This window comes from Nilaparvata lugens, chromosome 2, assembly GCF_014356525.2.
Source record: "Nilaparvata lugens isolate BPH chromosome 2, ASM1435652v1, whole genome shotgun sequence".
Taxonomy (NCBI): Eukaryota; Metazoa; Arthropoda; class Insecta; order Hemiptera; family Delphacidae; genus Nilaparvata; species Nilaparvata lugens.
The window spans coordinates 1,142,280-1,158,984 of NC_052505.1; the positions used below are offsets into that span (position 1 = coordinate 1,142,280).

At 35.4% G+C, this 16,705-nt stretch overlaps 1 protein-coding gene across 1 annotated transcript; it reads right to left on the reverse strand.

Annotated features, from left to right (window-relative positions):
* Positions 1-524: 524 nt before the first annotated feature.
* On the reverse strand, positions 525-15,654 carry LOC120349944 (heparan-alpha-glucosaminide N-acetyltransferase-like). Its single transcript, XM_039421518.1, has 4 exons — positions 15,393-15,654; positions 12,345-12,468; positions 6,429-6,589; positions 525-650 (listed from the first exon to the last, which is right to left on the reverse strand). Exons 1-3 carry the CDS (start codon positions 15,636-15,638, stop codon positions 6,495-6,497), a joined length of 465 nt encoding a protein of 154 aa, XP_039277452.1. The 5' UTR covers positions 15,639-15,654; the 3' UTR covers positions 525-650; positions 6,429-6,494.
* Between the last annotated feature and the right edge of the window lie 1,051 nt (positions 15,655-16,705).

Here is a 16,705-nt window from a genome sequence, read left to right on the forward strand (position 1 = left end):
AATCTAGAAATTTTAATCGACTTGATTAGAATAATCTGATTTGTTGACATGGCATGGTATATCATTCTAGATTAGAGTATATCATAATTTTCAAAGTTAATCATTATTTTACAGTAAGTGATTAGTGAGTGTTATTTAATTTGGTTTGTAAAAACAATCTAAATTGGAACTTTTCTGTTTTCAAATGTTTGGACTTAAAATTGAACCTGAATTGCCCAAGCAAAACAAGCCCAAAATTGGACCAAGCGATGAGTGTATGGAACATAACATACTTTTTGGACTATTTATAGTGTATGAATCAAAACTCGGGGAAGAAACAGTTTTGGCTGTGGCTGTTTGTCCTTCCCCAATCATTTTGAAGAATTGTGTTCTGTTTATGAATAAATAAATAACGAGCGAAGCTCGGTGCCCCGATATTCAATGTATAAATAAATAAATGGATGTGCTTTTCACGTTAATGGAATAAAAAGATTCAAGACTTGTCTTCCTATCGAGGAACAAGAAAAAATGTAGATCTCTACTTACACAGATAATTGCATAGCAGATCCATCTCTTGACTCGGCTGCTAGTCGAATTACAGCATAGAATTACTCTGCCAGCAGCTACTCCCAAGTAGACAGTGAGAACTGTCGTTAATACACCCAACAGACCTATCAAACATATTTAAAAAATATTAAAAACACTTCACTCAAATGGGCTACTTTTTAACAAATTAATAAAATCAATATAAAAATCTTAAAAGTTTAAACAAAATAAAGGGTATTAAAAGATTTTACTTTCCTTGCCCTACTACCATAGGTAAGGAAAGTATTGCTTTCTAAAAAAAATTAAGATACCTCAATTTCCAGTTTTCTATACGTTTCAAGGTCCCCTGAGTCCAAAAACTTGATTTTAGGGTGTTGGTTTTGTGTGTGTGTGTATGTGTGTGTCTGTGAACACGATACTCCATTCCTAATTAACCGATTGACTTGAAATTTTAAAACTTAGGTCCTTATCCATGAGGACCCGACAGTAAGAAATTCAATAGAATTCAATTCAAGATGGCGGAAAAAATGGTGGATAATTACTAAAAAACCATGTTTTTCACGGTTTTCTCGAAAGCGGCTCTAACGATTTTCTTCAAATATATACTATGGATAGCTACTTAAAAGCCCTATCAACTAACATGAGTCTCATTTCTGGGAAAATTGCAGGAGCTCCGTAATATTCTTGAGAAAAATGGCGGATAATTAGTAAAAAACCATGTTTTTCACGATTTTCTCGAAAACGGCTATAACGATTTTCTTCAAATATATACTATGGATAGCTACTTATAAGCCCTATCAACTGACATGAGTCTCATTTCTGGGAAAATTGCTGGAGCTCCATAATATTCTTGAAAAAAATGGCGGATAATTACTGAAAAACCATGTTTTCCACGATTTTCTCAAAAATTACTTGACTGATTTATTTCAAATTCATACCCTATTCATCAGCTCTATCAACTGGCATGAGTCTTTTTCCTTGGAAACTAATGGGGTCCACCCCATCCTTGAGAAATAGACTTTGTAAACTCCTTCTCGTGCATGAGGTAGGTAGGTAGAGCAGTTTATAAAAATCTGGTGTGGCGCACTCACACAACTTTCCTTGCCGTTATGAAAATTGATCACCTGACGCTAGTGTAAATGCGCATATCAAGTCTACTTATAAAAAAAGATCAGAGCCAGCTGGTGACAGGACAATAACGTTGGAGACATACGAGGTCTGCTATCTCTTCATAGTAATCAAAGTTGCCAACAGTTTGCGATTGGATAATCACATTTTCTTGAATTTCCGGCTTATTTTCAATTTTAGGTGAAAATATACTGAATATAGTTGTAGAGATTCTCATACTGAATCTTTTCCACTCGAATTTTTTCGTTTAAAATGTATCTGAAGCCTGATAATTGAGATCTAAAATCAAATTTTGCATAGTAGCGGAGCTCCTGAAATTTTTTCAGATATGGGACTTGTGGCAGTTGATAGAGCTTATCGATGACTATTTCAGGTATAACTTAAATCGAAATCGTTGGAGCCGTTTTCGAGAAAATCGCGAAACCCCTGTTTTGACAACATTTTCGCCATTTTACCGCCTCCTTGAATCGCATTTGATCGAAATTGTTCGTGTCGGATCCTTATATTGAAAGGACCTTACGTTCCAAATTTCGAGTCATTCCTGTTAATTGGGAGATGATATCGTGTACACAGACGCACATACACTCATAACACCCACACACACACACACATACAGACCAATACCCAAAAACCACTTTTTTGGATTCAGGGACCTTGAACACGTATAGAAATTTAGAAATTGGGGTACATTAATTTTTTTTCGGAAAGCAATACTTTCCTTACCTATGGTAATAGGGCAAGGAAAGTAAAAAGAACATATAGTCGAGATTTTCTTCTGTAGAACAGCTGTTTTGACGACTTTAAAAGAATCATCGAATTTCAAAATTTACACAAAGAAAATGTACTCTGAAAACAATTAATATAATACCATATACAGTAGTTTGATCGTATTTCAATTATGGTGCCGCCAACGTATGTTATTCCTCTAAATTATTCTCGTTCAAGAATGAGGCTCACAGTTCAATGAGCAAGGAAAGTTGGTGAGTGTACCACACCAGATTTTTTATATTGTTTTATTGATAAAATATATTATATATGAATAATACGAGGGTAGACTGACGCACACATGTTTGTAGGGTACAAACCAAATGACCATTAGAAGTGAACCTGGTGACACTTGGAAGAAATATTTGGTGAAACTATTTGCGTGTTTTAGTGATTCAAATACGTCTTGCTTTAAATAAAGAGACTAAGGGCCGGTTTCCGAGATCGAGATTTAGCTAGACTTTAACTGGCTTTAAACTCTGGAGTCAGAAAATTGGCTTTCCGAGTCAGAGCGTTAACGTAATCTAGGACTTAAATAGACTCTGGAGTTTAGAGATCATGTAAGACCCTGGAGTTTACAATTTTGCTTTCTGAGTGGAGGGCTTATAAGTCCAGGACTTGAATTAGATTCTCGTCTCTTTCCAAGTCAAGGATTTATCAAAAATCGTTAAGTCCAGGACTTAAAACAGCGTGATTTTAAACCCTCGACTGGGGTAGGGTTTAAATTTAAGTTCTAGACTTAACTGAGCAAACACAATTCAGTTATTGTTTTGGAGTAGATAAAAAGCCAAATAGATGTCATATAATACCTAAATTATTTGGATTAGTCCATCTAAATTCGTAATTTATAGTTTGCAAGTTCATTTTGGAATAAAATTGTATCAGAATTATGCGTAAAAAACTAACCTCATTTTACGAGTGTGACATAACCTAAAAATGTTCAAGCAAAATAATACAAGGATTGCCTTGGAATTTATATTCCAATCTGAATGTTATTAATCAATGTCATATTCAATATATTATAATAAATTTATTATTCCATTTTTTCCAAAACAAATACGTTTTCAAACTCAATAGCCTAATTAAATTTTTATTCAAAAATCACTGGTTAGGATCAATGATCAATAATAGCATATAACGTAAAATGAAATGTTTATTCATTCACCTTCCAAAAGTTTGCTTTGAATAGGCTACAAAGAAATCGAAACGTATTTTTACAAAATATTTTTTAGAGCATGCTCATTTGAATTGTCCCGCTGTAATCAGCTGTTTCCGTTTTGCTATAATGCCAACAATACAACTGCAAAATATTGTGAATTTCCCTCATGTTTACTGCGTTAAAGTCCTGGACTCAAATAAATCGAGAACTTGATAGACTCCGGAGTTTAGAAGATAAAATCGTGACCAGAAAGTCAATTTAGACCCGAGAGCTTATTTTTCCTGGACTCTGTAAGTCCAGAACTTATAGATCCCGAGCTCGGAAACTGGCCCTAAAAATTGTCAAAACCGCAGATATTATTGAGAGTTAGAAAGACCGTTTCGGTTGTTACACCATTGCCAATCTCTGATAAAAAAACGGTTTTATCAGAGATTGACATGGTGTAACAACCGAAACCGTCTTTCAAGCTTTCAATAAAATCTGTGGTTTTTGACAATTTCTTAGTCTTTTTATTTAATATGAATAATTACCATAATATCAACTTCTCAACTACACAAAAAGTGAAAAAACTTCTAGTTCTATCGGAAGTCGGGTCACAAATTATCACAAACCTATAAAAAATGTCCTTACCACCTCAACCTGGACTCACCCAGAGCAGTTACAGTGAACAGTGAAAATATAATTCCCACGAATTCTAATCGGACTATTCTCACTCAGCCCGGCCGACTGAGTATGAATGTTACCATTAAAACTTATTACAATTAAATTTTCACTGTCCACTATCACTGTTGTATGCAAATCCAGCTTTAAAGTATTTTATTAAACAAGATTATCTCCCATTCCCTCAGGAATCTTCCCAGTAATAATACAATAATTATACTGAGATAAAAATGTATTTATTTACCTTCTAGGTCTAATAGTCGTATGATGTCTTAGGCTCAACTCACACTTACGCGACTCAAGTCGAGAAGAGACTGCGACTCTATAGTGAGGTCCACGTTATAATGGCAGTGGGAGAAAGATAGCAGAACAACATTGTCGATCATCTGTCTTGTCAATGCCTTCTATAAACGATTGCTGGTACAGGTTTATTGATGTAATATTAACTGTTCATTCTCGTTTAAAATAAGCAATTATCATATTAAGCGAGCAATTTCTGTATATCTGTATATATTTTTATATTTCTATATCTGGTTATCCGGTTATTTTTATATCTGGTTATTTATGTTCAACGGATCTCGGAAACGGCACTAACGATTTTCACGAAATTTGGAACATAGTAGGTTTATGATATAAACATTCGATTGCACTAAAGTGCGAGATAAATTACTTTTAACATGAAGAGGAGAAACCCATTTCTCCCTCCACAGTTTGTAGCGTGGACACATCCTGCGCACAATTGGATGCGCCGTGTCATTTTGCTTCATGTTCTTGTGATGAAAACATCTCTGTGACATACTCAAACCAATATACCTGCTGACCAGTACACTACTTGGAACATTGCCAGCAATAGATGGAGGGGAGTGTTGCCGCGTCGCGTTGCAAAGCTCTTTCACTCAGACACAAAAGAAGGAGAATGCTGCTAGGTAGTGGGAGTGATTAGTGGAGGATAGAGCATTGGACCTCTCCGTCTTCGAGAAAGAGCCGTGTTAAAAGTAATTTATCTCGCACTTTAGGTCTCATCCTTGGGAAAACTCGCTGAACGACATTAAAAGGATAATTATTCATCCTTGGCTGAGACAGCTGAGACTTTCGTCGTCTGTGGATAGTAAAAAGTGAGCGAGTGATTCTGTGGAAAATCAAAATATCGCATCACCGAAATTAATAAGCTGACTTATAGCTAGCTGTAAAATATAAACACGATCATTTTAGAGAATTGTGTTCTGTTTATCAATAAATAAAAATAACGAACGAAGCTCGGTGCCCCGAATTATTTTTATTAGCAAGAAATTATATTTTTCAATAATTTCATATTAAATTTTCATAATTAAGATGAAATATTTTGTGAATGAATTATTAATATCTACATTGTCAAAAGACGATTTGGCAACAGAGCAAAGCGAGAGAGAGATAGCGCTATCCGCTTTGTTGAATGATAGACAAGGATAGAAATACCATTGCTAATCAAACACTGCCATTATAACGTGGACCTCACTATAGTCTCTCCTCGACGCAGCATGTGTTTTCAAATGGTGACACTCAGACCAGTCGATTCTAGTCTCTGCGACCTCACGACTGTAGGACTGAGTCGAGCGTCGACTCGACATGTTGGTCGAGCCCCGACTTGAGTTGCATAGTACCGTGCATTTTTAATGAAAGTGAGGTTATGTTTTATGAAAGTGATGTTTTATCATTTTAGATAAGACAATAATAAGAATTACATAAGACGATCATATTAATAATTATATTATTAAATTTGTTACATGCACAGAAGTGACGAATTGGATCTCATATTTTCTATAAAGTTAGGTAGAAATGGAGTAGCAGTGAACTGAAGTACTGACAATGAACAAGACAGTCGTAAGGTTGAGAGCTGGAGTATCCTCGACTGGAGTCGTACGATTTGAGTCGAGGTAGTGTGAGTTGAGCCTTACGCGACTCAGGTCGAGAAGAGATTCAACTCTAGTCGAGAGCCTGTGTTTTCAAATGGTGACGTCGCGGAGGACTAGAATCGACTGGTCTGAGTGTCACCATTGGGGAACACATCAGCATGCTCTTGACGAGTCGATTCTCTTCTCCACCTGAGTCGCGTAAGTGCGAGTTGAGCCTTATTCAACATAATCTTATTTAACAGAAATCTTACCTGTAAAAAAACATGTATACAGCAATAAAAATCAATTAATTAATTTACCTTCTGGGTCGAACGGAATAGTCGTATGATAGATTCTCCTTGACGTTGGATGCTGGTAGATATGATTCAAGCCAAACACAGTCCTGTCAATATAGCCTGAGCCCCTCCGGTACAATTGAAATGTGTACTGTGATCATGCAAGCCTCCTGGTCCCAGGTAACCTGTTTCAATGTTAAAAAATGAAATAAAATTGAAATATTCTTTATTATAGTAAGGTTTGCGATATAAAATTAGTTTATTTATTTATTTATCTCATTCCACAATCACAACATTTTCATTTTCATTTATTTATCGTCACATTACATCAATTTTTAAGTAACACTCATTTGACTGGTGACATGTCAATATAGAACAAAATTATATTTAAAAGACTTAGTTCTAACTTCTTGAAAGTAAAATAAATAAATACACTCTATGATGTATCTCATCAAATTCACAGGAAATGAAAGTCACAAAAAGTTAATTTACAACTCTACAGCCCTTTTCACAAATTAAAATTCGGAGCAGAGTATAGGGCTTTCTCTACTAGCATTTTTCTGACTGTTAGTTTGAATTTGTTTATTGAATCTAGATTTCTGATGGCTGCAGGTATTTATTAAAATAACGCATTCCAGAGTAGAATGGAGTTTTTTCTAGAGCTGTGTGCCTATGTACTGGAAAAGCATGATACTACTATTACGTGTATTATACCCTTGATTATCTGTGCAGAATGGAAATTATCTAAATTCTGTTTAACAAAAACCAACAATTGATAGATAAAAATAGATGGCAGCGTTAGAATATTTAGGTTTTTGAAGAATGCTTTGCAACAATCTCTTGATCCCAATCCACAAAAAATGACTCTTACTATTTTTTTCTGGATTATAAAAATTTTACCGCTATCAACAGAATTTCCCCAGAAAATGGGTCCATAGCTCAAATATGAGTAGACATATGCGTAGTAGACGGCCAATAGGGTGCTTTTGTCTAGTAAGTGAGAGAGGGTGAGAATTACAAAATAAGCTTGATTTAGTTTTTTTTGCAAGACCTGAATATGCTCCTTCCAAGTAAAACTCTGATCTATTATAAGTCCCAGGAATTTTGTTGAAGAGGACACTTTAAAACTGTCTTCAATTATTGGAAGATGTACTCTGTTCACTGCTGTTGATTACGAGCAGAGCTAAATTGAATAAGATGGCTTTTTTATAGTTTAACGATAGACCGTTTGCTTCAAACCACTTTGACATTGCTGACAGTGCACTTTTCAATTTACTTGCAAGAGTGATGTGATCGGGGCTTGTTGACAGAGCAGTTGTGTCATCTGCATACATAATTAATTTATATCAGGTGCAGCACTTGTCTGATCATTAATATATACTAGGAAAAGCAAAGGTCCTAGTACGGATCCTTGAGGGACTCCATTTGGGACCAAAGCATAATTATGAAGAAGATTTAGCGGACAATTTATCTCTCACACATTGTTGTCTATTATAAAGGTATGAGCTGAACCTGAATTTGAATTAATGATTCAAATAAAATCTAGTCAATTAGCTTTTTATCACAAAAACATAATAAATTTATAAACTCATTCGAACATTTAAAAGTGAATACTCTCCACAAAGACTTGAGTCTGTGAGCAGAGAGTGAGTTCTTCCGAGTTGATTGAGATTATGTTGTACATATTATAACAGAACAAATTGATTGGGAGAAAATCAATTGGGAGAGATAAACCCAAAACTGTTTTGGGGTTTTTGTTAATAAAATAGTTAAAATGAGGTTATGTAAACACTTATTATAATAATCACAAGAAATTACAGTCCACATATGGAGTGGAGTGAAGATAAATGGCAGTGGAGAAAGATAGGAGAGCAGCGTTGCCGATTCTCTGCATTGCGAATGACATCTATAGAGTATAGCTGACACCGGTATATCTGATGTAATATTAGCTGTTCATTCTTGTTTCAAATTATCGTTTATAGTTATTTGTGCAACTAGTGCGCAAAGTAACAGTTTGCTGCACCGAAAGAAACGTTTACGCCCGAGCCGTAGGCGAGGGCGGAATGGTTTGTTGAGTGCAGCAGAGAGAACTTTGCGCACGTATTTCACATTGAATTTTTCCTACAGTTACCATTGAATATGAAAAGTGGGTAATTATGGGTAAAATTGCCTGAAATCCATCAAATGTTTTTCTGTGTAATTTTATTATTGATAAAAACCTTAATCCTAAAATCCTAAAGTCCTCGTTGTCCTTGGTTATAATATCTAATTAATGCTGTGCTCGTTGTGCTTCGTTGCACCTCTGCTCACTATAGCAGCCCAGTCACTGTTACCAACTTCATTTTGATTTTGCTGCACTGTTGCTCCATATAACCTACTAAGTATTTTGCGTTGCCATGTTGCAAATCTGGAGTGCAGAAAAAATTTTTCCCGCACTAGAGCGGAAAAGTGATTCTTTGCGTTCTGTAATCAGTGCAGCAATGGCCACTTTTCAACGTAACTGTAGGAAAATTATTTTTCAATGTTTAAATAATAAATTTTCATAATTGAGATTGATTATTTTGTTAATTATTATATTTCTGAATAGTTGAAAAACGATCTAGCAACGTTGCAGAGCTAGAAAAGTATAGCGCTATCTGCTTTGTCGAATAATAGACAAGGATAGCAACACCTATGTTAATCAAATACTGCCATTATAACGTTGACCTCACTCTAGGAAGATGATACAAAGATGATTCGAAGATGATACATTGATTATGGACAAAGATAGCAAAACCAATGTTAATCAAATACTGCCATTATAACGTTGACCTCACTCTAGGAAGATGATACAAAGATGATTCGAAGATGATACATTGATAATGGACAAGGATAGCAACACCAATGTTAATCAAATACTGCCATTATAACGTTGACCTCACTCTAGGAAGATGATACAAAGATGATTCGAAGATGATACATTGATTATGGACAAGGATAGCAACACCAATGTTAATCAGATACTGCCATTCTAGCGTGAACTTCACTATAAATTGCAATGCGTTCACATAAATTATAAAAAATCTCTAACAACAATCAACTCTTATAATCTGCAATATTTTTCGTTTACCTGCGTCATTTATAATATAATCCACATTAATATTATTATTCAATTAAAATTAATAGAGGAAAAAATGGCTTATACACGCACAGGATAGGAAATTCACAAATGACGCATCATCACGTCTAAACCACTGGACTGATTAGTTTTAAATTCTTCTTATTGATATCATTTTTCGATTATCATTTCACCATTTTATAGGCGTATATTTAAATATTCAAGATCACACAGGGTAACTTTTCAGTTTGTCAAGTTTTTTATAAGACCCTTGCGGAGCACGGGTTACTTGCTAGTATTAAAATATAATTAAAGTTTCAATATACATATATAGGGTGACATTGCTTCTCGACCTATTCTGACGAATCAAGGCTGAATTGACTTTGAAGGTTTTCACTCTACAAAATAACTCAACATATATAATATATATATATATATTATATATAGATATATATATATATATATATATATATATAATAGAAAAATGAAAGCATAAGAAGATATCCCATGGTATATATAGGTCGTTTGGTTCTGATTTCAAGCCGATTACTGTCGACTATTGTCTATTATTACTGTTTTGTTGGGGTCATAGTGTAAGAACGGCACAGTATGAGAGACTATTAGCCTCATATAGCTTCACAAAAAATCTGGTGTGGCGCACTCACACAACTTTCCTGCCGTTATGAAAATTGATCACCTGACGCTAGTGTTCCCGCGCATCTCAAGTCTACTATTCAAAGATTGAGCCAGCTGGTGACAGGGCATGACGCTGGAGACACACGAGGTGTGCTATCTCTTCATAGTGAATCATTTAATAGAATCAACAGTTGCCAACAGTTTGCAATTGGATAATCACATTCTCTCGAATTTCGAGCTTATTTCTAATTTTAGATGAAAATGTTACTGAACATTAATATTGTAGCGATTCTCATGCTCATCTATTCCACTCGAAATATTTTGTTTAATTTATCTGAAGCCTGATAATTGAGATCTAAAATCAAACTTTGCATAGATGGGGCGGAGCTCCTGAAATTTTTACAGATGGGACTTGTGGCAGTTGATGATAGTGCTTATCGATGACTATTTTAGGTATGAATTTGATCAAAATCGTTGGAGCCGTTTCCGAGAAAATCACGAAAAACCTTGTTTTTAACAACATTCTCGCCATTTTAGCCGCCATCTTTAATTGCATTTGATCAAAATTTTTCGTGTCGAATTTTTATAGTGAAAGGACTTAAGTTCCAAATTTCAAGTCATTCCGTTAATTGGGAGATGATATATCCTGTACACAGACGCACATACACTCACACACACACACACACACACACACACAGACCAATACCCAAAAACCAGTTTTTTGGACTCAGGGGACCTTGAAACGTATAGAAATTTAGAAATTGGGGTACCTTAATTTTTTTCGGAAAGCAATACTTTCCTTACCTATGGTAATAGGGCAAGGAAAGTAATTATTAGAACTATTGGCTTGAGTTAACAGTGAAATTTACAACATAATCGCCCTATACCATGGGATATCTTCTTATGCTATTCTTTCCTCTATGCATATATTAAATAAGTAGGAATAATACCCTCAGTCGAAAGTCAACTGTCAGTTTGTCAAGTTTTTCTTAAGCTAGGTTTACACGCTCAAGCCATTTGCGCAAACTGGCTTGCGCAAGCCAAATTTGCGCAAACGAGCGAAATAAAATTCTTCTGTTCACACGCTCAGTTCAGTTTGTGCAATTTGGCTTGTGAATTTCACTGATACTATCCTAAAAACCAGCTAAACTGCTATCAGTAGCAGTTATCTATGGAAGCAGTAGCTATCCGAATCAGTTTTGATCTATATCAGATTGTTATCCCGATAACTCATAGTATCCATATATCACTCCATAGTCTCCCTGTCAGCTTCTTGGTCAACTGATCGCATTTTTTCTATTAGGACATCATAAGCATGAGATTTAGCCTAGCGATCACTGAATTCTTTGGACTTGAATTTGCATACACAAGGAAAAGATTTATAAACTTCTATGAAATCACTCAGGAAATCTTTTAATTTGCCATATTTATTAATTATTATGATTATACTAATATTTATACACCTATTAATTATGAAACACTTGAGAACTAAACACTAATATATTTAGCATGAAAACTTGAATAGGTAATAATGATTAAAACCACGAGACAGACAAACTAGAGGTTCCGTTGTGGTCAGGATTCGCGTGCGCATGCGCGAAAACGTACTTTTGGCCTGCCAGTTAGCGCAATGGCTTGACATGTTTTAAACGCTCATTTCAATACTCCACCGCAAGCCGATTTTCTGTCAGAACAGAATTTGCTCAAGCCATATTTTTTGGCTTGCGCAATCCTCAAGCCACGGTTCACACGCACAATTCAACTGCGCAAACTGGCTTGCGCAAGCCAGTTTGCACAAATGGCTTGAGCGTCTAAACCCGGCTTTAGACCCTTGAGGAGTAACTTACGGGTTATCTGCTAGTCATGTAGGAAATGGAAGATCAGAAACTAAAACCAAATAAGAAGACTCATGCAAATGAGATCTAAAGGTGCGTACAGACTTTCGCTCTGCTCCGTAACCGAACGTCACTCCAGCAGAGCGATTGATGATCGACCGGGGAGCAACAGTGGTTCGACCGGGGAACGCGAGAAGATCTAACATCTTCCGTAACGTTCTGATGGGTGCGTGGGCGGACGACTGTGGTTCGATGGAGGAACGAGGGCGGTACGAGGACGGTACGAGGGAGGAGCGTGCTCGGTGCGGGTTGGAAGAGCGCATATGTGTACGCAGCTTAAGGTTGAAAATAATTGAGTGTTATATTTCTTACCAGTTGGACAACCTGGCACCGGTAAGTGGAGTGTGATAGCCGTATGAAGGAGGGTCAGAAGAATAACTACAACCCACTGTGCCCATGAGTCAAGGATATCCTGTATAACGACCCATCTTCCGTACTGCAAACAAACAATTCAAACATTAACATACAATAGAAAATCATCAAACTTCCTGTTATACTTGTTCTATTGATTAAACCAGGAACACATTCTCTTTTTTTTCAATTCGACTCGATTAATTTATTTGAAGATAAGTCAATAAGAGTGTCTGGTAGAGGCGGAACATAAACCTCATCCTTAATGAAACCCCACAGGAAGAAATCCATCGGTTGGCGTGCTACTAATTTTATCCCAATAGGTTTGATAGCTTTCACCTATCACCCAAGGAAGTCATCGGTTCCAGTTATACTAACATCTTGATAAATCATGAATGGATTTAATGCCTATGAATAAGAAGTCCAGTTCATGCCTATGAATAAGAAGTCCAGTTCAGAGCAATCAAATATAATTTTCAATGATTCAAAAAATTACAGTTTACACCAGAATAAATTAATAACAACATGGACTGAACATAGATTGAACATGATTTCAGGTTACAATATGTTTGATACGTTCATCAAAATAGATTCAAAGCTTTCTCAGACTCAGAAATTATTGTTTCAATCTACAATCAAAATATAAAACTTACAAATTAAGAGTACTTATCTTTATTTACAGGTTTTAAGGCAGGCTTATGGCTTTCAAAATTAAATGAAATATTTAACACAAATTGAAAAAAATTGAAATCTACACTTCACATATGTTCAATAACATCAATAATTTTATAAAACATTCAGATCTTAAACAAAACACTTAATTTCAATTATTTGGAAAATTTCTCACAGGACATAAACACCTCCACCATTAGCCAAGCCTTCCACAATTTTTGAGAGAGACGCCTGAGAGAAACACCTAAATTAAACGCCAAAGCTCCAAAGCGATACATAGACACGTCATCAATTGCAACTAATAAGAATAGCCTACAGTTTACAATATTATATCTATTATTTTCAATAAAACTTTATTTAAAACTGTTTTGAATTTTTATTTAACCTTTATGTTGTTTAGAATTATGTGTTTATTCAGAAAAAGAACTTTATCATGGTGAGTTATTCACATTAGTGTATCTGATAAATTCCCGGTAAAATGTTAAGTCTGCATATTGATTACATCGATATTTGCTATCAAGTTTTACTGATATTTTGAATATCAAATTGAAGATTCGATTTTAATCGAGAAAAATGTAATATTACCGGTGTTAAGGTGTGCAAAGGCTAAAAATAAACTTTCTACTCGTGATATTTTTCAAAGTTTTTCGATTTGTATATCATCAAGCTATCAAAATGAAAGAGTTTTCCTGATCATTACTTTTTGAGATATGAGCGCCTAAAGTTTAAATTTTTGGGACAGGACATTTCAAATTCGGTAAGAGATAAATCCATGAGATTTAGAGGATAGATTATTCATGATACTGTTGATCTAGTAAAACAAAAATTTTCTGAAGATATCCATTTTTGAAATAGTTATCAATTTACTGAAAATAGCCAAAAATAACGTTTTGTTGAATTATTTTTGGTAAATGAAATATTTTTTTTTAAAAATTGACAATTTTATAAAATTTTTGTTTTACTAGATCAAGAATACCATAAAGAATCCATCCTCTAAATCTCATGGATTTATATCTTACCGAATTTGAAATGTTCCGTCCCAAAAATTCAAACTTCAGGCGCTTATATCTCAAAAAGTAATGATTGGGAAAAAAATGTTTTCCTGAGAAAAATTTCATTTTGATAGCTTAATGATATACAAATTGAAAAACTTTGAAAAATATCACGAGTAGAAAGTTTATTTTTAGCCTTTGCACACCCTTAAATCCGGTGAGCGCGATAATCGATTTCTTGCCACACTCGTACCAGCATATCAGGCTTAACTTGTGCAACCGCAGCGATCCGAATGTGATCCGATTTCGGAGGTCATTAAGATTGTCTGGTAGAGGCGGAACATAAACCTTATCCTTAGTGAAGCCCCACAGGAAGAAATGCATCGGTGTTAAATCCGATGAGTGAGGTGGCCATGCAATTAGCCCTGCATGGTAAATCCAGCGAAGTTGAAAGCAATCCCAAACTTCTCCGTGGAAATGAGCTGGTGCACCGTCATGCTGGAAGTAAAAGGGCACTTGTTCATCTTGTACAGCATGACAGTGCACCACCTCATTTCCACGGAGAGTTTGGATTTTCTATACAATTGCTTCCAACTTCGCTGAATTTACCATGCAGGGCTAATTGCATGGCCACCTCGCTCACCGGATTTAACACCGATGCATTTCATCCTGTGGGGTTTCATTGAGGATAAGGTTTATGTTACGCCTTTACCAGACAATCTTAATGATCTCCGAAATCGGATCACATTCAGATCGCTACGGTTGCACAAGTTAAGCCTGATATGCTGGTACGAGTATGGCAAGAAATCGATTATTGGAGGGATGTATGTCGCATTACCAACGGCTGTCACATCGAACCAAAATAACACCCACACCTTAAACTTGAGGTTTTTTGTAACAGAATAACACTTTTTCAATTAGAACGTAATATAGGCTAGATTTTTTCCCCTAATAGTTCGACATCTTATTTTTGGATTTATGATCTAAATTCTTGAGTTCTGTAATGTCTTTTCTTTCCTTTTGTTATAATGTAATTATTGCTACTCCTACTGGCGGACAAGTTATACTTTTGCCATTAGGAATCCACTATGTAAAATAAATAATACAGTGTATATGTATATAATAACTATGTTATTGGCTTTTGAGAACTCTTATTTGATTTTGTATGTGTACGTTTTTGTTGAATAAATTTGATATTGTTTTGTGGAAAAAACTTCTGTAGTAATTCAATAAATATCTATGTACTTTCAAAGTTGTAAAGTCCTTTTATAATCACCCTATAATTATAGATTATGTATTTTTCAGTTTTTGACAATAGTTTTGATTAAATTCAAATTATACTCACTTGAAAATTAGGTTGTCTTTTCATTAGGGTAGCTTCCAGGAAGGTTACCAGAAAGTAGGAAACCCCTAAACGCTGGAGAACACCGGGAAATCGCAGCTCGTTATAGTTGTTATGATTTAAATTCGAGTCTAAGATGCCAAGCACAACTAATTTCAGCATTCGACTAACAGCCTTTCCAACGATCTGCGAACGATGTCTTCCTGAACGCAGCTGGGAGCGGACTGAAAGCACAATACCGACTCCCATGATGAATGCAAACCTGTAAAATAAATAAACATAACTAAGACTTGGAGAAAAATATCATAAAGAAAAGATAGCATGATCCCATGAAGCAATCAGGATATTGGGCCATATGAATAAAGTTGAGCATTTGCTTATACTTCTAAAATAGGGAGCATTTGCTTCATTTTCTATGAATAAACGTGAGCAAAACCTTTTGCTCATGCTCATCAAAAAAATAGTTTCAGCATTTGCTCAAAAGTAAAATTGTATGAATAAACTAGAGCATTTGCTCAACTTTTGAAGCAAATGCTCAAAAAAAGTGAGTCTAGTCTAGAGCAGCTTTTCACCTTTTGCTCATAGTAAATGGCTCACTAATTTCGTGTGAGGAAGTGGAAACTATACCAGATACGATCACATCAATAGTTGAGAACTATCAAACTCTTTTTAGATTCAACCATGATATATAATCACCATTATTCCTACAAAAATAAATACACAAGCTTGATATAAAGATAGCCATCACAAATAGGAAATAGCATTTCAGAAATGAGAGTGTAGACGATTATAAGAAGCTATTGATATTATAAGATATGCTGAATATTTTATAGAGATGACATTTTTTTCACGCTATTATTTCAAAATTCTAAACTCAACTAACCTAAAACTCTATTCATAATAGAAACAGAGCACGCGCAAACACAAGCGGTGCCTCCTACTGCATATTTAGTGCTTACGTGAGCTATAAAAACAAAAGTATGCCACAATGGCGAATCAGCTGATGAAAATCTTTAAAATACGTGAGCATTTGCTCCAGAGTTCAGGAGCATAAGGTAAGAGTATAAGGTAAAGCTTATTCATATAAAATGAGCAATGCTTATGCTTCTACCTAAAGTGCGTACAGACTTTCGCTCTGCTCCGCAACCGAACGTCACTCCAGCAGAGCGTTTGATGATCGACCGGGGAGCAACAGTGGTTCGAACCGGGGAACGCGAGAAGAGCTAAATCTTCCGTAACGTTCATGATGGTGCGACTGCCGAGCGGAGGTCGGAGCTACTACGTACGATGGAGGAACGAGGGCGGTACGAGGCGGA